At 43.9% G+C, this 25,649-nt stretch overlaps 1 protein-coding gene across 3 annotated transcripts in view; it reads right to left on the bottom strand.

Annotated features, from left to right (window-relative positions):
* LOC113630642 (integrin alpha-M) overlaps positions 1-25,649 on the bottom strand; it is a 37,493-nt gene that overhangs the window by 6,068 nt on the left and 5,776 nt on the right. For all 3 annotated transcript variants that reach the window (XR_003437054.1, XM_027126303.1, XM_027126304.1), the window contains 16 exons: positions 21,153-21,283; positions 20,578-20,723; positions 19,674-19,827; positions 18,288-18,438; positions 17,230-17,303; positions 14,473-14,602; positions 14,060-14,202; positions 8,553-8,693; positions 8,255-8,464; positions 4,250-4,380; positions 3,507-3,670; positions 1,229-1,383; positions 1,001-1,132; positions 755-828; positions 381-522; positions 163-285 (listed from right to left, as the gene is read on the bottom strand). Coding sequence is in view for 2 of the 3 variants with exons in the window: in XM_027126303.1 (XP_026982104.1) it covers positions 163-285; positions 381-522; positions 755-828; positions 1,001-1,132; positions 1,229-1,383; positions 3,507-3,670; positions 4,250-4,380; positions 8,255-8,464; positions 8,553-8,693; positions 14,060-14,202; positions 14,473-14,602; positions 17,230-17,303; positions 18,288-18,438; positions 19,674-19,827; positions 20,578-20,723; positions 21,153-21,283 (2,201 nt within the window). In the remaining variant the exon portion in view is untranslated. The remainder of the gene's footprint in view (positions 1-162; positions 286-380; positions 523-754; positions 829-1,000; positions 1,133-1,228; positions 1,384-3,506; positions 3,671-4,249; positions 4,381-8,254; positions 8,465-8,552; positions 8,694-14,059; positions 14,203-14,472; positions 14,603-17,229; positions 17,304-18,287; positions 18,439-19,673; positions 19,828-20,577; positions 20,724-21,152; positions 21,284-25,649) is intronic.

A 25,649-nucleotide genomic window follows, 5' to 3' on the forward strand; every position in this document is an offset into this window, starting at 1 on the left:
AGTGAGGAGAGGAGGGGGGGTGTGAGGGCGGTGGGAGGGGAGGGGAGGGGAGGGGAGGGGAGGGGGGAGGGGAGGAGGAGGCGGAGGAAAGAAGAAGAAGAACTAGGGAAGAATTCAGAGGAAGACAAAGGAGAAAAAGGGAGAAGGAGCCAGCAGCCTGACCTCCGAGTTGTCTGGGAAGATGGGGTGGTTTATGCTGCAGCTGGTGCTCTTCAAGGTCCCAGACCCTTCAGTGGAGACGTCAGACTCACAGATCAGGCGCCAGGACCGCTGTGAGCGCTGGTTCTGGAAGGCAAAGGAAGCAGAGGTGATGATGTCAAACACCACCCATGGGGGCAGGGAATGCAAAGTCAGATGGAGCCTGAGAAGGGTTTGGCTACCTGGGCTCCTGACACCCTCCGATAGGACAAGCCAGATGGGTAGAAGAAGGTGACCTGTGTTCTGTAGGAGTCCTCGCCCTGGTTTCTCACAGTCAGCGTCACGTTTAAGTCCCGAGAACCACCTACCACCAGGGTGTCCAGGCTGTGGTGGGAACAAGCCAGGCCATGAGATGCTGAGGGCTTTCCTGCAGCGAGTCTGCTCCAGCGGGAAGGAGGCGTGGACACTCGGAGACAGAAGACAGTGCACGAGGCAGCCACAGAAACACACCTCTGAGGCAGCTGCTCTGCGCCGGGCTCCCTTGGGGGCCAGGAGAAGAACAGAGCAGCAGGTCATGGTGCAGGTCTGGGGGTAAAAATGAGGACAGGAAACTCACCTCATAAAACTGAAGGTGATGCTGAGGTCATCCTGGCAAATGCTGTCATTGCCACAATTCTTCTCAAAGGGAAACTGCCGAAAACAGAGTATGAGGAAAATGAAAGGAAATCGTGAAAAGACGTGAAACGAAACAGTAAAATGAAATCTTGAAATAAAATTATGTGAAATGAAATAAAATGAGCTTCAACAACCTTGGCCTCTGGTCCCTTCCACACCCCGGCTGGACCCCAACTCCCAGACTCACCGAGGCTGTGAAGAGTGTTGGAGCTTCTACATCCAGCACTGGCCGGAGGTTCCCAAAATGGGACGAGGGCTTCCCCACCAGAGAGAAGTTGAGGCGCAGGGCAATGGGGGTCACTGAGTCCTCTACACAATCCTGAGAGACAGTGGGGGTTTGGTGGTCTGTCCTCCTCAGCATCCCAAGCCCACCCCATGCTTGGAGGACCCAGGAGTGTGGTCACCCTCTGCTCACCAGTAACCGGAGCTTCAGGGTCTCACATTGCTGACTCAGTCCCAACGTCACTATATGTCTGAGAGTGTTGTTCTTAGTCTCATCAAAGATGGCCTGGGAATGTGGGCGACCTGGGTCCAGAGCCAGGTCATATGTGATGGTGCTCTGGGTATCTCCTGAAGGGCCAGGGAAGAATGGTGGTGAGGAGCCTGGGTTTGGAGTCAGACTGGCAGGAGGTGGAGGCCCAGCTATCTGAATTTGGACATGTTAGCTGACCTCTCTCAGGGCCTCAATTCCTTATTTTTAAATTGAAGATAATAATTGGACCTTCCCAATAGTAAAAACGAAATAGTACCTACAGAGCATTTAGCATAGTGCCTGCCACACAGTAACTGCTCAATAAATAGTAGCTATTCTGTCACCTACTGGAAAATTAAGTATATTTTTTCTGGCTGCTTTTAACTTTTTTTCTGTCTTTGGTCTTCAGCAGTTTGTGCCTTAGGATGGTACAATGTCTAATGTTATCTTGCTTTGATTTGGTAGAGAATCTTATTATTTTTTATTTTTTTTGGCTGCATGGCATATGGGATTTTAGTTCCCCAACCAGGGATCAAACCCACGCCCCCTGCATTGGAAGCAGGGAGTTTTAACCACCAGACGGCCAGGGAAGTTCCTAATTTGGTAGAGAATCTTGATGTTTTTCATCAATTTTAGAAAATTCTTTACCACCATTTCTTTTTTTTTTAATTTTTATTTTATATTGGAGTATAGCTGATTAACAGTGTTGCATTGGTTTCAGGTGCACAGCAAAGTGATTCAATTGTACATATACTTGTTTCTATTCTTTTTCACATTCTTTTCCCATTTAGGTTTAACTGTTGCTTCTTTCTTATTCTCTCTCTCTCTCTCTCTCTCTCTCTCTCTCTCTCTCCCTTCCTTTTGGAACTCCAATTACATGTTTATTAGATCTTTCACCATGTCCCATATGTCTCCTATGGTTTATTTTTCATCCTTTTTTCTCTCTGTGTGCTCATCTGGATACTTGCAATTTACTTACCTTCCAGTTCACTAATTCTCTGTTCTACTTGTTTAAAATATAAGTATAGATAATTTACAATATTGTGTTAGTTTCAGGTGTACAGCAAAATGATTCAGTAATACATATATTTTTTCAGATTCTCCTCCATTATAGGTTATACAAGATATTGAATATAGCTCCCTGTGCTATACAGTAAATCCTTGCTGTTTATCTATTTTATATATAGTAGTATACATCTGTTTGTTCTGTTTCTAATCCACTATTAAATCTATCTATTGAATTCTCAATATCATTCAGTGTATTTTTCAGTGCTAGTGTTTCCATTTAACTCTATTTCATGAATTCCAGGTTTTATTTGAAGTTCTCCATCATTTCCTGTTTTTTCTTGAAGATATTAATTTTAGTTATCTTTTAAATTCCTATCTGATAATTCTAATTGCTGAATCACCTATGGGTCTATTTCTATTGTCTATTGTTTCTCTTGGTTTGCTGGTTTCAATGGACATTGTCCCAGTAGAAGGACCAAGGTGTATTTTAAGGTCCCTCTCAAATCTCAGCTTCCTAGATTTCTGTTCAACTCTTGAGCTCTCCAGTTGTTGTCTTCCACTGAGTTTCTAAGAGTATTGATCTGGACATGCATGGCTTAGAAGTCAGCCAATGACTTACAGGAAATTTCTATGTAGATTTTGGGACACCTTCTCTGTAATTCTCTAGTCTCCAAGACTTTGCTCTCAATTTCTAGCCATGCTGGCTGCCCAAAACTCTGACTGCTGTCTCCTCAGTCCGGTAAGATGACTGCTAGAAACAAATTTTATCCCCTCCCCCTGTTTCCCTCTAGAACCACCATTACTCTTCCTCACCCCAAGCACAATGCCACTCTTTGAGAATAGAGACAAGGAAGGAAGTCAAGTTCGTTGTGATAAAATGCATATCTGAATGCTTTGTGAGTTTGTGTTTAGCTTCATCAGCTCAACCTCCCCTTTAAACGAGTCATCTCTCAGTTTAAAAAAAAGACCTGGTTAGTTCACATGGATGGGGCCCTTCATTCTCTGGAGAACTGAGAGTGTAAAGGAGTGCCACATACTTACTTCTTTAGGGGTGTTTGCTGGGCCTCCCCACCCCCCCCCCCAGCAGGGGAACCACCTGCTCACTCCATCCAAGCTTGAAGAAGGCTATCAGAGCCTGTGAGAACTTTACTCTGGGCCACCCGTCCATGTCCCCAGTGATTTAACCTCTTGAGACCTACCCAACCAGCCTCACCTTCTTTCAGCCTGTCCCGTGTGTTCTTGCGGACACGGAGGCAGACTCTGACCTCCCCAGCGATCTTTCCTTTCACCACCCGCTCACGACACTCATACACATCCCTTGCCACTTCCCTGGGTGTGAAATCCATGGTCACCTCAACTTTCAGCACTGGCTGGGACCTGTGGGGGGACACCAGAGGGCCCTCAGGGGTCTTCAGACAGCAAAGCCACTCCTTAAAAAGAAGATACCTGGGGGACTTCCCTGGTGGCGCAGTGGTTGAGAATCCACCTGCCGAGGCAGGGGACACGGGTTTGAGCCCTAGCCCAGGAAGATCCCACATGCCACAGAGCAACTAAGCCTGTGTGCCACAACTACTGAGCCTGCGCTCTAGAGCTTGTGAGCCACAACTACTGAGCTCACGTGCTACAACTACTGAAGCCTGCATGCCTAGAGCCCACAAGCCACTGAGCCCGTGTGCTGCAACTACTGAAACCCGCACACCTAGAGCCCATGCTCCGCAACAAGAGAAGCCACCGCAATGAGAAGCCCACGCACCGCAACGAAAAGTAACCCCCGCTTGCCGCAATTAGAGGAAGCCCGAGCAGCAACGAAGAACTAATGCAGCCAAAATAAATAAATAAATATTTTTTTAAAAAAATTATTAAAAATAAAAAGAAGTACAAAAAAAATAAAATAAAATAAAAAGAAGTACATATGTTAAAAAAAATAGAAAAAGAAGATACCTGGTGTGCTCTCACCTGAGCAGTAGCACGTGCCCCTGAGCCCCTACAGCCAGGTCCACCAGTCCATCCCCTGTGAGGTCCTGGCCCCCGCTCAGTGACTGCCCAAAATACTGGAGCCTCGGAGAGAACTGGGAGCCTGTGATCCGCTGAGGGTAGAAAAGAGGAGGAGAGAAAGGGGTGGGAAAGAACAGGAAAGAGTGTAACTCAGTCTCCTGGGATGACCCAAGGAGAGATTGTTTGGGCTCTACTCAGTCATATCTCCCACACCTTCTCAAGGAATTAGGGTAACTATTAAGCTTTAGACCACAACCTTGAGATGATATCCAAAGTGTCCATCAATTACTGGGTTTTCCAGGGAAAACAAAAAATATCACAGGAAAGAAGTGATATAGTACACTATTTGACTCAGTTGAATCTCTTACATGGCCAGGAAAATGCAAACACTGAACATAGATCTAACCAAAATTATCATATAAATTTAAGGAATGGGGGGGTGGGATGGGAGGCGTATGAATATGTGTCAAGAGGGGCCTGAAAGAAAGCTCAATCCTCACCTCCCATAGTGGGAAGTCAATGCGAAAACAAAAATCAAGAAGCAGCAAAATAATTGTGCCCTTGGGAAGTATGGAGAATCATTGAAAGAGCTGAAAGTCGTTTCCTCAGAGGAGGGAAAATGAAGAGGAAATCACAGTGTGGGTGTGGAAATTGTTGCTTTTCATAATAAGCTGTTAAGAACAATTTTGACTCTTTAATCTATGTGCAAAAGTAACACTGAAAGGATAACAGCCAAATATATTAAGAAATTTTAAAAGTGATTTTGTCACGTACTTAATGCCGCTGAAGTGTACACATAAAAATGGTTAAGATGGTGAGTTTTAGGGCTTCCCTGGTGGCGCAGTGGTTGAGAGTCCGCCTGCCGATGCAGGGGACACGGGTTCGTGCCCTGGTCCGGGAGGATCCCACGTGCCGCGGAGCGGCTGGGCCCGTGAGCCATGGCCACTGGGCCTGCGCGTCCGGAGTCTGTGCTCCGCAACGGGAGAGGCCACGACAGTGAGAGGCCCGCGTACCGCGAAAAAAAGAAAAAAAGATGGTGAGTTTTAGGTCATGGATATTTTACTGCCATTTTTTTTAAGTGAATTTATCAACTAGAAAGAATGAGGAAGTGCGGGATGTTGGAAATGTGCTATATCTTAACCTGGGTGGTGCTTACTCGAGTTCACAGAGAGGAAAATTCATCACTTGAGATTTGTGTGCTTACTGCATGTACATTACACTGCAAATTTTTTTGAGAAAAAGTTAGCGTATTCTGTTGGAAGGATGCTTTGCTTTGAAATTATATAATAATGGTAGTTGGGAGAGCCACAGCAGTTTTGCTCGTCCACATACTGATCACCCTAGCCCCAGTCACAGGAAAAGAGCAAGTGAAAAATGCAAACAGTAGAGCAATAGTATTGCATGACCCTTTTTGTATCTGTTTTTAATTCCAAAGTCTGTGGGGTGGGAGTGGGTGTATGGGGGGTTTGGTTGGTGAGAGCAGGTATGCAGGTGTGGGTGAGGGTGGGTGAGTGTGTGGACCCTCCCCTTACCTTGTTTTCCTTTCCAGGTGCAGATAAGGGGAGGGTGTTAAGACTTTCACTGTTGTTGTTTTTTCTTCTTCTTCTTTTCTTATTATTTTACAAACCCTTGTGTCGAGGGCTGACTTTCAATAGATCGCAGCGAGGGAGCTGCTCTGCTACGTACGAAACCCCGACCCAGAAGCAGGTCGTCTACGAATGGTTTAGCACCAGGTTCCCCACGAACGTGCGGTGCGTGACGGGCGAGGGGACGGCCGCCTTTCCGGCCTCACCCCGTGTCCCAGGACGAAGGGCTCTCCGCGCCGGACCCCGGTCCCGACGCGCGGCGGGGCGCGCCGGCGGGGACGGCGGGGGACCGGCTATCCGAGGCCAACCGAGGCTTCCGCGGCGCTGCCGCATCGTTCCTCCTGGGCGGGATTCTGACTTAGAGGCGTTCAGTCATAATCCCACAGACGGTAGCTTCGCCCCACTGGCTCCTCAGCCTAGCACATACACCAAATGTCTGAACCTGCGGTACTGTTTACTTTAGAATTTAAATTTGTACAAGCATGTAAAGCTTTTGTAATAAAAATGAAGTAAAACCAGAGCCTTCAAATCCCATTTATACAGAGAAACAACAGGTGCCAATGAAAAGAGGCATATTATAGTCTTCACACAATTGTGGAAAGAGGCTCCGTGACACAGAGGGAAGAACATGAGGCAGTAGTGCTTAGCCCGGGCTGCAACTAAAGAGCGTGTGAAAAATACTAGGGCCTATGTAGTGTACTATTCCATACACTAGAATGGGCAAAACTAATCTGTGGTGGAAAATAATTGGAACGGTAGCTTCTTCTGGGCGGGAATGGGGTCAGAAATTGACTGGATGGGGGCGGGAGGGAACTTTCTAAAGTGATAATTATGTTCAGCATCTTGATAGGATTGTGGATTATATTTTTTCAAAATTCTTTGACTGGCTAAAGATTTGTGCTTTTCCTGTCTGTACATTTTATCTTAAAAATAACAGTAAGCATATCTGAATATTTTAGATTCTAGTTAATGATATACACGCTGAGGTATTTAGGGGTGAAGTTGGACTGGTGTTGCAAATTACTTTGAATTGCATTAGAAAAACTAATGATGAACTTGATGGACAGGTAGAAAAAGTCTGAATACAAAGGATGGAGATGTGATAAAGTGAATCTAGTAAAATCTTCATCGTAGATTTTAGCTCATAAATATATGGATGGCCACTGGACAATTCTTTCAACTTTGCAGTAACTTTGAAAATTTTCTAAATACAATGTTGAAAAAACTCTACTGATGCCTGGGGCCCTGACCCCAGACCAATTAAATCAGAACCCCTAGTGGCAGGGCCCAGGCATCTGTTTTTTAAGACCTTCAGGTGATTTTGATGTGTGGGTAGGGTTGAACCTCTAGGGTGAGGGATTTGGCAGGAGTGATGAGGAGACAGAGAGAAAGGACAGAAGAAAAACGTGAGGCTGGAAGAAAACCAGAGACCAGAAGCCAGCAGACTGGATGGCCTCGGCGGGCTGTAATGGGAGACTGCCAGACCGTGGGGGTCCCTGCACACAGTGGGCTTCATCCAGCAGGAAACAGGGAGCCAGTTTAGAGAGGAAACCATCTGTGGTGACCCGCATTTCAAGTGACCAACCACCAGGATCAGCTACGTAATTTGCAGGACGCCGTGGGGAGAAAAAAATGCAGGACTCCTTGTTCAAAAGTTATCAAGAGTTTCAAGATGGCCAGAGCAGAGCCTTAATCTGAGCACAGCGCCGTTCTGAGAGGAGCCCCGTGTAACTGCACCAGTCACAAGCCTGTGAAGCACGCAGTCCTGCGAGGGTGACCAACCATAGGGCTTCCTGAGCTGTGAGACCTTCAGTGCTAAAACCGGGACGGACCTGGGCAAACCGGGTCTGCTGGTCATCCTACCAAGACTGAGATTCGGGGCTTCCCTGGTGGCGCAGTGGTTGGGAGTCCGCCTGCCGATGCAGGGGACACGGGTTCGTGCCCCGGTCCGGGAAGATCCCACATGCCGCGGAGCGGCTGGGCCCGTGAGCCATGGCCGCTGGGCCTGCGCGTCCGGAGCCCGTGCTCCGCAACGGGAGAGGCCACAACAGTGAGAGGCCCCCGTACCGAAAAAATAAATAAATAAATAAAAGACTGAGATTCGGAGGAAAGGAATGTCTACATCCTAACACTTCCAGCTCACCATTCATCACCTCTGAGCCTTCATCTTCTCATCTGTAAAGTGGGAGTGATGATGGCCCTGTGCACCTCCTCTAGTTGTGGTAAGAATGAATCTTTTCTGTGAACTATGTGTTATTTTTGAAGCTTCCAAAAAGGACTACTGGGAGAACTGATCTGGCAGCTGTCGGAACATTGAATTAGAAAGGGACAGATTGGCAAAGAGGCTACAGTTGTAACAAAAACAGTGACCGGGCCTCACCTGGCTGTGGGCGGGGCTGATCCCCAGTCCCGAGGTTCCGTGAAACAGGTAGACAGCACCCTGGTTCTCCTGCTCTCCTGGGGCCCCGATGGCCACGTCCGACAGCCTGTCCCCGTTCACATCCCCCAGCACCGTCAGAGCTGCCCCAAAGCGGGCCCAGAGGTGGCCTTGCTCCCCTCGCAGGACAGCACCACACTGCCACTTAGCCCTCTGCAGAACACAAACAGTGTCAGGTCCCACCCCAGGCGACCCCTCCACACCCAGACCCCGCCCAGCCCGGGTCTCATCAGCCACTCACCCCCCGGGGAAAGGGGCACACGGACACCTGCCCGCCCCGGCTCTGCTCATAGTAATGGGGGGCCCCGATGAGGACCAGGTCGGAGCTGCCATCTCTGTCCACGTCCACGGAGCTGAGGGAGGCCCCGAAGTAGGAGCCGATCTGAAAGAGATAAGGCCAAGATCACATACTTCTTTCCACCTAAAGCAGAGCACGGGGATTTTTCTCCCTGTGAAGAAAAATCATGCCTGCTGAGGAAAGCCCTTTGGAGTGGATGTGATCCTCTCTCTGTTTCATGATCAATCCTTGTTTGAATGTACTGCCAGTTAGAGGAGTATATGATAGAGTTGACAGGTAGTGGGTGAGGATCTACCCCAAAGGGCGTTCCAGGGAGATGATTAAGGTAGAGAAGAAATTGGATTTGAAAATACAGACAGAAAAGCCTGGAAAACCAGACAGGATATCCTTTCAATATATTGCAAGTCTTTAGGGAGGTAAGTCAAATTTGGCAGTCTGGCTAACAAGGAATCAACTGGCTTAGACGAAAAACAACTATTGCCACAGGAATTCTTTTGCATGATATTGAGAAATAATGTCTACCTTTAAAAAGAATTTTTAAAGTATGTTCAAAAAAACACCAAAATATGTTCAATGTAAATAGGTAGAATTCATCCATAGCAATCATCAATTTAGTCATTCTTTCATTCAATAAACAAGGGTTTGCTATTTGCTAAGCCTGAGGCTGGGTAGTGGAGACAGTGCCTTCCAAGGCTCTAGGTGCAGCAGGGTGAAATGGAGGGGAATAGTAACAGATAAAAGGGAGATGTATATGGAAATTTCAAACTTCTGGGGCAAGTTCTAGGAAGGAAAGTGCAGAGGACGTCAAGACATGACTCACTACAGTCTGATTTCTGCCCCACATACCACTGAGGGAGGCCTCCCAATGGTCCAGTAAAGGCATTTAAGCTTCATCCTAAAGTCAACAGGATTTTTTTGTTTTTAGGTCAAGTTTATTGGGGTATAATTTCCATACAAAAATATTCAGACTTTTTAGTGTAGTTTTATGAGTTTTGACAAACACAAAAATTCATGTAACTGCCACGATGGTCAAGATTCAGAACAGTTTCATCACCCCCAAAATATTCCTTTATGCTGTAATCAACCTTTTCCCTCAATCACCAGCCCCTGACAACAACTGATCTGTTTTTTGTCCCTATAGTTCTGCCTTTTCCAGAATGTTATATAAATGGAACCATACAGTATGTAGCCTTTTGGGTCTGGCTTCTTTCAACCAGAGTAAGCATTTAGGATTCATCCAAGTTTTTGCGTGTATCAGTAATCTGTTCCCTTTTATTTCTGACTAGTATTCCATTGTATGGATGTACCACAGTTTGTTTATCCGTTCCCCAGTTGAGGGATATTCAGGTTGTTTCTAGCTTTTGGCAGTTACAAATAGAGCTACTAGAAACATTCATATACAGGTTTTCCAGTGAACGTCTATTTTTATTTCTACTGGGTAAATATCTGAGTGTTAGGGCAACTGCATGTTGAACTTTGTAAGATACTGAAAACTGTTTTCCAAAGCAGCCATGCCATTTTCCATTCCAACAGCAATGTCTGAGAGTTTTAGTTGCTACACATCCTTGCCAGAACTTGATATTTCCAATTTATTTCCTTTTTTATGTTAACCATACTAATCGGTGTGCAGTTGTATCTCATTGTGGTTTTAATTTGAATTTCCGTAATGATTTAATGACATGGGACATGTTTTCACGTGCTTATTTGCCATTTACATATCTTCTATGGTGAAGTGTCTGTTCAAATACTCCGCTTATTTTTGAATTGGATTGTTTGACTTCTTATTCTTGAGTTTTGAAATCCTTTATATATTCTGGATTAAGTCCTTTGTCAGATATGTAATTTTTTTAAAAAAGAAGTAAAATTTGCAAATATTTTCTCCCAGTCCGTAGCTTATCTGTTCATTCTCTTAATGAACAGAGCAAAACTTTCCATTTTGTTGAAATCTTAGTTATCAATTTTTTTCTTTATGGACCATATGCTTTTAGTGTTATATCTAAGAATTCTTTGCCTAACACAAAGTCACAAAAATTTTATCCTACGTTTTCTCCCACAAGTATAGTAGTTTTAGATTTTACATTTAGCTCTATGATCGATTTAAATTAATCTTAACATGGTTGAATTGACAAGATATGGGTAAGGATTTTGTTTTGTTTTGTTACCATGGATGTTCAATTGTTCCAGCACCATTGAACTCTCCATTGAATTGTCTTTGTGCCTTTATTGAAAATCAATATGTGTCAGACTTATACTTCAGGCCTATTCTGTTCCACTGATCTTCATGTCTATCCTTTTGTCAATGCCATGCTGTCCTGCTTACTGTAACTTTATAGAAATCCTTAAAATCACATAGTGTAGAATCTTCCACTAAATACCTAATGGTATTTACATAAGATCCTTTTCAAAACTGTTTTGGATACTCTACTTTCTTTGATTTTCCACATAAATCTTAGAATTAGCTTGTCAATTCTACAAAATAAAATAGGATTTTGATTGGCATTGTGTTGAGTCTATAGATCAACTTGAGGAAAAGTGACATCTTAACAATATTGAGTCTTCCAGTCCATGAACACAGTATATTTCTCCATTTATTTAGGGCTTTGATTTCTCTCATTAGTGTTTTGTAGTTTTCAGTATAAAGATGTTGTACACATTTTGTGAGATTTATACCTAAGTATTTCATGGTCTTTGGTACTATTGTATTAATAAATTGTCCTTTTTCTTTAAATTTAAATTTCCAAATGTTCATTGTTAGTATAGAAATACAACTGATTTTTACATATTGATCTTGTATCCTGAGAACTCACTGAAATAAGTTATATAGCTTTTTTGTAGATTCTTTGGGATTTTCCATGCAAACAATCATGTCATCCCCAAATAGAGACAGCTTTATTTTTTCCTTTCCACTCCGCATGCTCTTTTTTCTTTTCTCTTCTTGTCTTATTGCACCAGCTACGTCTTCCAGTATGATGTTGTATAGGAGTGGTAAGAGTGGATTTCCCTGCCTTGTTTCCAATTTTAGGAGAAAAAAATTCTCTTTTACTTTTAAATATGATGCTAGCTGTAGATTTTTTGTAAATGTTCTTTCTTAGGTTGAGGAAGTTCCCTTTAATTCCTAGTTTGCTGAGAAGAAACCATCATGAAAGAATGGATTTTGTCAAATTCTTTCTGTGTATCTGTTAAGATTATTACGTTTTTCTTCTCTAGTCTATTGTTATGGTTAATTACATTGATTTTTTTTTTCAGAATGGCTCTTTTAAATTGAGATAAAATTTACATTACATAAAATTCATCATTTTAAAGTATAAAATTTAGTGGCCTCTAGTATATTCACAATGTTATGTAACCATCACCATAATTCCAAAACATTTCCATCACCCCAGAAAGAAGCACTGTAACTGTTAGAAGTCACTCTCAATCCCCCCCCCACACAATACCCTGGCAACCACTAATCTACTTTCTGACTGTGGGTTTGTCTATTCTAGACATTTCAGATGAATTAAATCATATAACATGTGTCCTTTTGTGACTGGTTATTTTCATGTAGCATAAATTTTTCAAGATTTATCCATGTTGTAGCATGTATCAACACTTCACTCTTTTTATGGCTAAATAGTATTCCACTGTATGGATATACCCCATTTTGTTTATCTATTCATAAGTTAATGAACATTTAGGTTCTTTCTACCTTTTGACTATTATGCATAATGCTGCTATGAACATTCATGTATAAGTTTTTGTTTGAACAACTATTTTCATTCTGGAAAATGATATATACCTAGGAGTGAAATTTCTGAGTCATATGATAAATCTATATTTAACTTTTTGAGGAACTGTCAAATTGTGTGCCATGAGGGCTGTATTATTTTACATTCCCACCAGCAATGTATGAGGGTTCTAATTTCTCCACATCCCCATGAACATGTGTTATTTTTCATTTTTTTCTTTAAATAACCATTCTAGTGGTATCTCTATTGTGGTTTTGACTTGTATTTCCCTAATGATGAATAAAGTTGAATATCTTTTCATGTGCTTATTGGTCATTTTTATATCTTATCTGGAGAAATATCTATTCAAATCCCTTGTCCATTTTTACATGAGGTTGGCTTTTTATTGTTGAATTGTAAAAGTTCTTTATATATTCTAAATACTAGACCTTTATCAGATATATGATTTGTAAATAGTTTCTCCCATTCTTTTCATTTTCTTGATAGTGTCCTTTGCTGCTCAAAAGTTTTTAATTTAATGAAGTCCAACTAATCTATTTTATCTTTGGTTGCTTGTGCTTGTAGTGTCATATCTAAACAATCGTTGCCAAATCTAAAATTACAAAAATTCACCTATGAATCCCTCTAAGAGGTTTATAGCTTTAGTTCTTACATTTAGGTCTTTGATCTATTTTGAATTAATTTTTGCACATTGTGAGGTAAGGGTCCAAATTTATTCTTTTGCCTGTGGACATCCAGTTGTCCCAGCACCTTTTTTGAAAATCAATTGACCATAGATGTATGGGTTTATTTCTAGACTCTCAGTTCTATTTCACTGGTCTATCCTTATGCTAGTACCACCCTGTCTTGATTACTGTCACTTTGTAGTAAGTTTCAAAATTGGGGTGTGAATCCTCCAACTTAGTTCTTCTTTTTCAAGATTATTTTGGCTATTCTGGGTCTCTTGCATTGTCATATGAACTTTAGAATCAGCTTGTCCATTTCTGCAACATTGTTGAACAAGCCCTACATCATTATAAACCACAACTGGTCACGATGTACTATCCTTTTTATAGACTGCTGGATTCTGTTTGCTGATACTTTTTTGAGGGTTTTAAAAAAACAGCTTTTGCAGGGGTGATATTCAAAATATTGAACTCCTGGGACTTTTCAGGCACCAACCATGGGCTTAGCTGGAGTGGGTCCTAGAGGTCCCCCCTAGAGGTCCCCTAGAGGTCCCCACCCCCTGGAGTGGGTCCTAGAGGTCCTAGAGGTGTCTTTTCAGGTACCAACCATGGGCTAAGCTGGAGTGGTCACTGACTTCATAGTTGCTGGATCATGGGGAAGTTCAAAGAGTATTGGGGGGAGGGGTCAGAGTGTATGGCAGGTGCAGGGGGGAAGGATGTCTCAAGGAAACAGATGTTTATTGACAGATATAGAATTATTTCAATATTTTAATAACTAATATGGCTATACTGGTTATGGACTGGTCAAATGCCAGCTTTGTGTACAGGTAGACTTGTAGAGAGCTCTGTACAGGTCAAGTGTTGTTATTTACCATTATTAGAAAAGTGAGGACACAACATTCTCAAATGCAAAGTTGGTCCCATGACTCTCCAGCTTAAAGCCCTCTGCTTTACAAGACTCTGCCACACTTGGAATGTGATGATGCCCATCCCAGAAGCCCTCAGCCCCCAGGGTGCCTCTGTTGGCACATCCATGCCCCACACACTCTGCACTCACCTGGCTGCCCTTGATTTCAGCGTTTTTCTCCCAAGCACCTGCGTCCTTTTTGAATATCACCACCAGGCCGATGTGCTGATATCGAGGCGCCCCCAGAAGCAGGCTTTGCACCCGGTTCCGCAAGATGACTTCAGCAGCATAACCTGAAGATGATGAACTAAGAGGAAAAGCACTGCCCCCTCCAACAGGACTATCCCTTGAACAGGGGCAGTGGGGCAGCCCCATGCTTGGGAACTTGGGGTAATTGGACCTTGCACTATATTCCTCTTCATTAACACAATTAAAATGAAGCTTTGAAATTTCTGCCTTTAAACCTGTCCCAAGAGCTTATGAAAGATCCAAGGACATCTAAACTAGTTGAGGTATGCCATATCCTGACCCCTTCTTAAAGTAACCCTGCCCTCTCTACTTACCCAGGTAAGCATCATTCATGTCTGAATCTACCCTGGTTGTGTTGATGAAGGTGACTTTATCCTGTGACGTATGCAGAAAGGCTCCACCAGCCCAGTCAAAGCTCCCCACAGCACCCAACAAAGGACCATCCTGGGCAAGAATGTAGAACAGGATTGAGAAATCTAGAGCTTCAGTGTTATCCCTATCAAAAATCCCAATGGCATTTTTTCACTGAAATAGAACAAACAATCTTAAAATTTGTATGGAACCACAAAAGACCCCAAATAATCAAAGCAATTTTGAGAAAGAACAAAGCTGGAGGCATCACACTTCCTGGTTTCAAACTATATTGCAAAACTATAGTTATCAAAACAGTATGGTATTGGCATTAAAAACAGACACGTAGATCGATGGAACAGAACAGAGACCCCTGAAATAAATCCATGCATATATGGTAAATCAATATACAACAAAGGAGAGAATAATATACAATGACGAAAGGACAGTCTCTTCAATAAATGGTGTTGGGAAAATTAGACAGCCACATGCAAAAGAATGAAACTGGACCACTATCTACACTAGTCACAAAAATCAATTCAAAATGGATTAAAGACTTGGACATAAGACATGAAACCATAAAACTCCAAGAAGAAAACATAGGTAGTAATCTCCTTGACATTTGTCTTGGTGATGATTTTTTAGATTTAACACCAAAAACAAAATAAGCAGTGGGACTACATCAACTAAAAAGCTTCTACATAGCAAAGGAAATCATCAACAAAATGAAAAGGTAACCTACAGAGCAGGAGAAAATATTTACAAATCATATATCCAATAAGGGGTTAATATCCAAAATATATAAAGAACTCATACAACTCAAAAGTTTGTTTTAAAACCTGATTCTTAAATGGGTAGAGGATCCAAAAAGACATTTTTCCAAAGAAGACATACAGATGGCCAAGAGGTGCATGAAAAAAGTGTTCAACATCACTAATCATCAAGGAAATGCAAATCAAAACCACGATGAGGTATCACCTCACACCTGTCAGATGCCTGTCATCATAAGAGAAGAAATAAGTGTTGTTAAGGACGTGTAGAAAAGGGAACGCTTGTACACTGTTGGTGGAAATGTAATTGGTGAAGCCACTATGGAAAAGAGTATGGGGGTTCCACAAAACTTTAAAAATAAAACTACAGTATGATCCAGCAATTACACTTCTGGGTAAATATCCAAAAGAAATGAAAACACTAACTTGAAAAGGTATATGCAACCCCATGATCATTGCAGCATTTTTTACAATAGCCAAGACATGGAGGCAATGTAAGTGTTCATCAACGGATGAACAAATAAAGAAAATGTGGTGTATATGTACACAGTGGAATATTATTCAGCAAGTAAAAAGAAGGAAATCCTGCCATTTGTGACAACATGGATGGACCTGGAGGATTATGCTGAGTGAAATAAATTGGAGAAAGTCAAACACTGCATGATCTTACTTATATGTGAAGTTAAAAATAACAAACTTATACATACAGAGAACAGACTGGTGATTGCCAAAGGCAGCGGTGGGTGGTGTGCAAAATGGGTGAAAGTGGTCAAAAGGTACAAACTTCAAACAAAATTGAGTTATTTGTAGTGAGGTGGATGGACCTAGAGTCTGTCATACAGAGTGAAGTAAGTCAGAAAGAGAAAAACAAATACCGCATGCTAACACATATATATGGAATCTAAAAAAAAAATTTTTGTTAATGGTTATGAAGAACCTAGGGGTAGGGACAGGAATAAAGATGCAGAAGTAGAGAATGGACCTGAGGACACAGGGAGAGGGAAGGGTAAGCTGGGACAAAGTAAGAGAGTGGCATGGTCATATGTACACTACCAAACGTAAAATAGATAGCTAGTGGGAAGCAGCCGCACAGCACAGGGAGATCAGCTCGGTGCTTTGTGACCACCTAGAGGGGTGGGATAGGGAGGGTGGGAGGGAGGGAGCTGCAAGAGGGAAGAGATATGGGGATATATGTATATGTATGACTGATTCACTTTGTTATAAAGCAGAAACTACCACACCATTGTAAAGCAATTATACTCCAATAAAGATGTTAAAAAAAAAAAGTACAAACTTCCAGTCATAAAATAAATAAATCCTGGTGGTGTAATGTACAGTATGGTGACTACAGTTAATAATAGTGTATTGGGGCTTCCCTGGTGGCGCAGTGGTTGAGAGTCCGCCTGCCGATGCAGGGGACGCGGGTTCGTGCCCCGGTCCAGGAGGATCCCACATGCCGCGGAGCGGCTGGGCCCGTGAGCCATGGCCACTGGGCCTGCGCGTCCGGAGCCTGTGCTCCGCAACGGGAGAGACCACAGAAGTGAGAGGCCCACATACCACAAAAAATAATAATAATAATAGTGTATTGTATACTTGAAAGTTGTTAAGAGAATAAATCTTAAAGTTCTCATCACAAGAAAAAGAAATTGTGTAACTGTGTAAGGTGATGGATGTTAACTAGACTTATTGTGGTGATCATTTTGCAATGCTATACACATATATTAAATCACTATGTTGTGCACCTGAGGCTATTACCATGTTTATGTCCATTATATCTCAATTTTTTTTAAAAAAGAACAGGATTGACAAGGAAGAGAGAAGGGACCACTGCTGCCCATCAAAGAGGTGCCTCCCAACAAACACCTGTCACAGAGATGAGCCCCCAAACCTTCGAACCTCTTCTCCCTCTTCGTCTTGCCCCCAACCCCAATTAAACAAAAGACCACTTACGGAGGTGAAGACAGCACTGATGCCTTCCTGAGACATCTCATGCTCAAAGGAGCTGGTACTTCCTGTGTGCGTACCTGTGAGGAGAAGCACATTTACATTAAAGAAAGTAGAGGAGCCTAGAACAGGGGTTGGAAACTCAGGACTGTGGTGGCCAGACAAAAGGAGGCTCAGATGGAAGCCATGTGCACCCCCCTTTTTCTTACATGTCCTCTGTTATGCTTTCCTTTTTTTATTGAAGCATAGTTAATTTACAATATTAATGTTAGTTTCAGGTGTACAGCAGCGTGATTCAGTATTTTTGCAGATTATACTCCATTATAGGTTGTTACGAGATAGTACAGGGACTTCCCTGGTGGTCCAGTGGTTAAGACTCCGCACTTCCACTGCAGGGGGTATGGGTTCGGTCCCTGGTCGGGGAACTAAGATCCGCATGCCTCATGGCGTGGCCAAAAAAATAAATGAATAAATCGGAAAGAAGAAAAGATAATGGCTACAATTTATATGTTTGTTGCTTATCTAGCCATATGCCCCTTTTAAAGGGGTGGTGGCTATTTGGCTCCAACTACTTTTTGCCAAGCAGGAATATGGTCCTAAAGGTGTCTAATCTTCCAAATTTTCAAGAGAAACCATAAATCCAGACTGTATATGAACCTTCCCCCAACTTTTAAATTCTTTTATTCAACAAACACCTATTGAACACCCTTTATGTACCAGGCGTTATTCTAGGCACTGGGGATACAGCAGTGAACCAAAGAGACAAATGTTGGCAACACATCCAAATTTGGGGGAGGATACTGTGAGGGATTTGACTCCCCTATCCTCTAATTTTTCAGCCTATAGCCAAGATTGCAAAAGTAGAGAGAAAAGTCTAAATTTTTCCATTTCAAAGTAGTTGAGCAAGAGAGGCCAGAGTTGCTGGGAAATGGAAGAAGAAAGGAGTTGATGCTGAGGCTCAGGGTTCCAAGGGCTAGGAGGTTCTTGTTTCTACAGGGAAGTACGTGTTTTGGGATAAGGAGCTGCCTTTGCAGCTGCTCCAGGACTACAAAACCTTAGCTCACCCTCAATCGCAAAGATCTTTTCCTGAAGCTGGTTCTGAATGGTCTTCAGAGCTTCAAAGTTATTCACCTGGAACACGTGATCACCACGCGGCTTGGATGCGATGGTATCGAGCTCTTTTAGAGATTTGTCACTGATGAAGGCATCTCCCACCTGTTACAAAAAAACAGAAGCTGAATCAGACACTTTCTGGGGGTAGTACTCTCCTCCAGCAAAGAAAATTCTGCAGGAAAAGAATCTGAAACAATCTCTGTCCAAGGAAGGAATGCACCAGAAGGCCCCTGGGACAGAGCTGCCAGGTACGGTAGAGCAGGTTGTACACTCTACATTCTGTCAAGGGAGAAATTGGGGCTGAAATCCAGCCTTTAGTCCATTTGCAGCCGCTCCTGGTGTGGGGCTGACCTCTCTTCAGAACAAGGGGGCGCTTTCTCCTTCATATGAAGGTGTTTTCTACTTGCCAAGCCAGAGACCCGTGATGATACCTCTTTCTATGTCATGCAAGATATTGTAGTAGTTTGAGGACACTGATGTTCCCAACCCTTTGCCCCTTCCTGTAGCCAAGGCCTTTCCCCAAAGCTGTGCTCTGCCCTCCTCCTCTGGGCAGAGTATTCTGTTCCGCTCATTGTCTCTGGGCTCAACCATGTGTACTGCTTTAGCCCACGCACATTATCATATGTGATAAAAACAGAGGCTGGGGCTTCCCTGGTGGCGCAGTGGTTGAGAGTCCGCCTGCCGATGGAGGGGACACGGGTTCGTGCCCCGGTCCGGGAAGATCCCACATGCCACGGAGCAGCTGGGCCCGTGAGCCATGGCCGCTGGGCCTGCGCGTCCGGAGCCTGTGCTCCGCAACGGGAAAGGCCACAACAGTGAGAGGCCCGCGTACCGCAAAAAAAAAAAACCAGAGGCTGGAAAAAGTGCTTGCCACATTTCCACTTGCTCTTTTGTTCCTCTGCCTTCACCATGAGGACACACCCAGGCTAGCCCACTGGAGGATGAGACACAGGGAACAGAAGAGCCAAGTTACCCCGGTCGTTCCAGCCCGGCAAACAGATATCGATGGCAACCCTCAGAAATGGAGACAGCCCAGCCAAGATCATCAGAGCTGCCAACCAACCTGCAGCTGATTACAGATGCATGAGGGAGTCCAGCTAGGACCAGAAAAATTGCCCAGCTGACGCACAGACTCACTTACTGTTTTAAGCCACTGAATGTTGGGATAGTTTGTTACGTAGCATTATTACGACAATAGTTCACTATTGTGAACATATGGGCTAGCAGAGATGAGCCTTGCCCCATTTTGATTTTATTGATGTTTGCAAATTCAAAGGAGGGTGTATCCAAGTAGAACCCTCTACGGAAGCATCAGGCCGGAGAGCCACATTTCCTACCCCAATGACGTAGCGAATGACCCCCTTTCTATCCGCTTCAGGGATGACATCCTTGTAGTCCAAAGGATCGCCAAACTTTTCTCCATCTGTGATGACAACCAGTATCTTAAGGGCATTCTCCCGGGCTCCGTTTCTGCTGTGAAACAGTTCTCTTCTGTCCAGGGTAGAGGAGGGAAAAGTCAAATTCGAGCCGACAGAGATACGCTTGATGCTAGGGAAGGAACGTCAGCAGTGACAGATGCAACTGGGCTCTGTCTAGGAGGTACTTGGGTTCTCCTGGGACAAGCACTGAGATGTAGCTGCCCCAATATCTGGAAGGGCAGCAGGAGAACAGGAAAGAGTGGAGGGAAAGGAAGCCTTCATTGCCGTTATATACTTTGGCATAGATTGATTTTTTTTTAACTGAGTATTATTCCTTCTAAATTAAAAAGAAATTAATAAGCTTAATTGTGCCTTCATCAGACCTCTCCTGATGTGAGGCAATGGTTCTCCAGCATATCATCCTGCACTTTTGTCCCAATCCCCAGCCTTGCCTCTACACAGACACACACACACACAGAGATCAGAGTGAACTTTCTAAAACAAGATATGGGTACGTGTCCCCACTGCTAAAACCTTCAATGGATCCACTGGCTTTTCAGTTGCCTTGATGATCTGGCCTCAACTGATCCTTCTAGCCTCTCTCTAGCCTTCCCTTCCCTCCCCGCCCCCTTAATCCCACCTTTACTCACGACTTGTATGTCATGACCATACCAGGCACAGTCCCTCCTCCACACGTTTACTCCCCCCTCCACCGGAAATACCCTCTACCCCAGCCCTGTCTGAACAACTCCCCTCTTCCTGCAAAGCTCAACGAAAAATAAAACCTCCTCCTTCCATCCTAAGCAAAGAGGGAAGAGCTTACACAACTTTGCGGATCCCTGTGGCCGTGTGTGTCCTCCCCAACAGCTGTGTTATTGGCCTCACCAGCGATGCCGGGGAAGGGTTTCTCTTGAAATCGTTGAAGGTGAAATGAGTCTGAAATTCTTCAGAGTACTGCATCAAAGAGAACTGGGAACGGGCACCTGGTATTACACTGGAGAAGGTGTCCCTCCTCCCCCTTAACCATCCATAAATCTTGAAACACTCTAGTCTCCAAATTCCTCCCAATTCTGCCTTGCCCCCAGTCCTTCCGCCTCACCAGGACAGAGATCGGCCATCAGCTCCCACTTCCCAGCACTAGAACTCAGCCAGAGATGACATGTGGGTTTCATGTCCCACGCCAACCCCTATCAATTAGTCTGCCTGCTTTACAGGGGGCTGGAGGAAAGCTGAGGCCACATCCAGACAGAGCAAGGAAGCAAATCATGAAAGAAAATGATGATCAGCTGGCAATTGGCAACATCTCTAACAGAAGCAGGACAGGAACGTGGCAGCCTGGTTGCCACGTATTTTCCAGCCTTATGCAAGCTGTTCCCTAACCTACCCACTGACCCTTACCAAGGTTCTGGACTTTTGGAATTGACTCATCACAGTTGAGACAAAGTTCTTCATCCGCTGAAAGTCTGTCGGGTTGATGCTACCAGAGCCATCAATCAAAAAGGCAATGTCACTCTCTTTCTGAGGGCACCCTGGGGAAAAAGGAAAAGGAATTGATTACAAGAGACTCAGGGTTCATTTTGTGCATGTCAGCACTCTGCTGACATGAGAATGAAAGGTAAACACGATGCAACCCATGTGCCTAGCTAAATAAAAACATGGGACAGAGTGGTATGGAAAAATATGGTTCATTCTGCTCAAGGCAGTCAGGGAAAGCAGTGCTATCACAGCTACCTCATGAAGAATAAGAAATAATTTGCCAAAGATACAAAGGGAGAAATAAGTTACAGGGGAAAAAAGGAATAGTGCATATAAACGTATGCTGGATGTCCTCCCTCCAGCCCCCCATTCTGCCCCAGCCCCAAATCCACTTTCTACCATTCCCCACTTTGCCTGGAGCTCAGGCCACATGGGACACGTCAACAGGGCTCTTTCAACCTCTGGCTTGTTTGCCCAATTAGGAGCCTCAACAGGAGACTGGAGGGAGGGAAGAGGGTGAGATCAGAGTATTTCCCTCAGTTCCCTTCCTGCAAGCCTGCTTTGGGCCAACTGTGTCCCTCAACAGATCAGTGCTCCTCTCAAGGAGGCCCACTCCCCATGACTCCCTGTCCTTCCAGATTCTGGGGACTTCTGCCTCTCTTTGTCCCATCAGCCTAGGGTGGCAACAGCTCCACTGTTGTTCACCCTGGGTTCCTGGACCATCCCTTGTAGCTTCTTTAGACCCTGCCACACCTTTATAATTAGTCCCTTTCTAAATACAATTGACCCTTGAGCAACGCAAGGATGAGGGGCCCCCACCCTCCATGCAGTTAAAAATGCATGTATAACTTCACAGTCTGCCCTTCGTATCCGCAATTCCATATCCGCAATTCTGCATCTGCGGATTCAACCAACCTCAGATCCGGTAGTACTGTAGCACGAATTTAGTGGGAAAAAAAATCCACATATATGTGGACCCACGCAGTTTAAACTGGCCATTTTTCAAGGATCCAGTGTAGAAAAGGGTAGCACAAAGGATTTTTTTTTTTTTTTCTGTACGCGGGCCTCTCACTGTTGTGGCCTCTCCCGTTGCAGAGCACAGGCTCCGAACGCGCAGGCTCAGCGGCCATGGCTCACGGGCCCAGCCGCTCCGCGGCATGTGGGATCTTCCCGGACCGGGGCACGAACCCGTGTCCCCTGCATCGGCAGGCGGACTCTCAACCACTGCGCCACCAGGGAAGCCCAGCACAAAGCATTTTTTAGGAGGTAAAAGAATTCTTTCGTATCCTGTTCATGTTGCTGTTTACACAAATCTAAACATGTCTTAAAATTAATGGAATTGTACACCACAAGGGAAAAAAAGGTCAATTTTACTGTATCATTAGTGAAAAAATAAGATAAAATTATCCAGAAAAAGTATTGGCTTTTTAAAAAATAGACAAGCAGATTCTAACATTTATATAGAAAATAAACAGGGAAGATAAGCCAGAAATTTTCTTGAAAATCTCAAAGGTACAGTAAGTGAAAAGAATCAAGGTACAATCCAGTGTGTAGAGCACGCTACCTTTTGTGGCACAAAGTGAAGTATACAGACGCCTATGTCAGTAAATATTGATACGTGGAGTACCTCCAGAAGAAGCCATGAGACACTGGTAACAGTAGCTGCCTCTCAGGAAGGAAAGAGGAGCTCCGAGACCCAAGAAGGAGAGGTTTTTATAGGATAACCCTTAGTGCCTTTTGAACTATGAACCGAGTGCACGTTTCATCTATTTTTAAGGAAATGAAAATGTTTTCAAAAAGAAGAGTCTGGAATGCTTAAGAGTGAGGACTGAAGAGAGAAACGTGGGGGTGGGAGCTGAAGCCACAGAATTGGATGCAGTCAGACACGAAGAGCACATGGGCAAGAACAGAAGCTGTAATCAGGTGGACAGGGGAGGCAGAGGAAGACAGCTTGGAGCTGGAGCTTCGTAGGAGCCCTCAGTAGGGGCACAAGTAGGAGGAAGAGAAGAGAGGAGAGGAGAGATGTCTGAAGCCAAGGTGCTGGGGGAAGGAAGAGGTGATCTGCAGGTCACATTGGAAAAGTCAGAGAACGTGAGGACAGAATAGAGATTTGGCCTTTAGAGGGTCACAGATGCCACTGGCAACAGCAAGGTCTATATGATGGGTGGGCAGGAGCCAGATGTCAAAGGGTGAAGGATCACAGCATGGGGGCAATGGAGGCAAGGAGAGAGATCCCTTCCAAGAAGGTTGGTGATGAAGGGAAGGAGAGAGGGCAGAAGATGGAGAGGAGACCGGGGGAGGGAAGGTTATTTTCATTGCTATCAGTTTGAGTGGTTGATTCTTTTTAAGTTATGGGTAGCATGAGCAGGTTTACATTCAAAGGAGGGGTTGGGATTTAGATTCCTGGAGAGAGCAAGTGACTAAAGATGTGAACCCCAGAGTTGGTGATGCGAGAGAGCCTCAAAAGCCCAGATGGAAAAATTACTCATGGAAAGGACAGGTCTTCCTCTAAAATCAGTGAGATGCTGCCAAGAGTGGTGCCAGGAAATCTGGACACGGAGAAGGAGGACGTGGAAGGAGTTTACACCTGGCAGTCTTTGTTTATTCTGTGAAGAAGGAGGGAAGGTTATTGTCAAAGTGAAGTTCAAAGGAGCTTGAGAAAAAAGAAAACTGTAAAAGGAAGACATATCTGCCCTTGGTTCCAGAACCAACTTGGAAACAAGCAAAAAGATGGCCAAGGAGTTGAAGAAATCGGTGTCAGAAATCAGCTGGATATGGGACTTCCCTCGTGGCCCAGCGGTTAAGAATCCTCCTGCCAATGCAGGGGACACGGGTTTAAGCCCTGGTCCAGGAAGATCCCACATGCCACAGAGCAACTAAGCTCATGTGCCACAACTACTGAGCCCGCGTGCAACAACTACTGAAGCCCGTGCGCCCTGGAACCCATGTGCCACAGATACTGAGCCTGCGTGCTTCAACAACCACAGCCCATGCTCCGCAACAAAAGAAGCCACGGCACTGAGAAGCCCACACACTGCAACGAAGAGTAGCCCCCACTCGCCACAACTAGAGAAAGCCCACGTGCAGCAACAAAGACCCAACACAGCCACACAAAAAAAAGAAAAAAAGAAAGAAATCAGCTGGATAAAAACATTCATTCACTTACTCTCTTTCAATCAAGAGATGCTTGGGGAACAAGGGTAAGGAGCCACCAAGATGGTCCCCAAGATTCTCACCTCCTGATAGAGTTAACACCCTTGCATAATCTCCTCATCTTGATTGTGAGCTGGAGTTTTTATTTATTTATTTTTACTGAAGTATAGTTGATTGACAATATTGTGTTAGTTTCAGGTGTACAGTAAAGTTATTCAAGTATATTTTTCAGATTATTTTCCATTTAAGGTTATTACAAGATATTGAATGTTGTCTGCTGTGTTATACAGTGAATCCTTGTTGCTTATCTATTTTATATGTAGTAGTGTGTATCTGTTAATCCCACACTCCTAATTTATCCCTCCCACTTCCCTTTCCTCTTTGGTAACCATACATTTGTTTTCTATGTCTGTGAGTCTGTTTTTGTTTTGCATGTAGATTCATTTATATTATTTTTCAGATTCAACATATAAGTAATACCATGTAATATTTGTCTTTCTCTGACTTACTTCACTTAGTGTGATATTCTCTAGGTCCATCCATGTTGCAGCAAATAACATTATTTCATTCTTTTCTGTGGTTGAGTAGTATTCTGTTGTTTCTGTTTATGTGTGTGTGTGTGTATATATACATATATATATATATATCTATATATATATATATATATATCACATCTTCTTTATCCATTCTTCTGTTGGTGGACACTTAGGTTGCTTCCATGTCTTGGCTATTATAAATAGTGCTGCTATGAACACTGGGGTCCATGTGTCTTTTTGAATTAGGGTTTTTGTCTTTTCCAGATATATGCCCAGGAGTGAGATTGCTGAATCATATGGTAGCTATATTTTTAGTTTTTTAAGGAACCTCCGTACTGTTCTCCATAGTAGCTGTACCAATTTACATTCCCACCAACAGTGTAGGAGGGTTCTCTTTTCTCTACATCCTCCCTGTGAGCTGGACTTTTTGACTCACTCCCAAAGAATACAATATGGCAGAAGTCTTCTGAGATTAGATTATAAAAGACTGTGACGTCCATCTTGGGTTCTTACTCTCTCTTGCTCTCTCACTGCCTTGTTCACTCACCCTGAGGGCAGCCAGCTGCCATGTTGTGAGTTGTTATGTGGGGAAGCCCATGGGACAAGCAAGTGAGGGAAGCAGGAACCAGCAGCCAGTGTGGACTGAGGCCCTCAGTCCAACCATCTTATAAGTGAGCTTGGATGTGGATCTTCCCCTAGTCAAGCCTTTAGATGAGACCACACCCCTGGT

This window comes from Aethalodelphis obliquidens, unplaced genomic scaffold (genome assembly GCF_003676395.1).
Source record: "Aethalodelphis obliquidens isolate GAN/ISIS:26980383/991018 unplaced genomic scaffold, ASM367639v1 scaffold30, whole genome shotgun sequence".
NCBI lineage: Eukaryota > Metazoa > Chordata > Mammalia > Artiodactyla > Delphinidae > Aethalodelphis > Aethalodelphis obliquidens.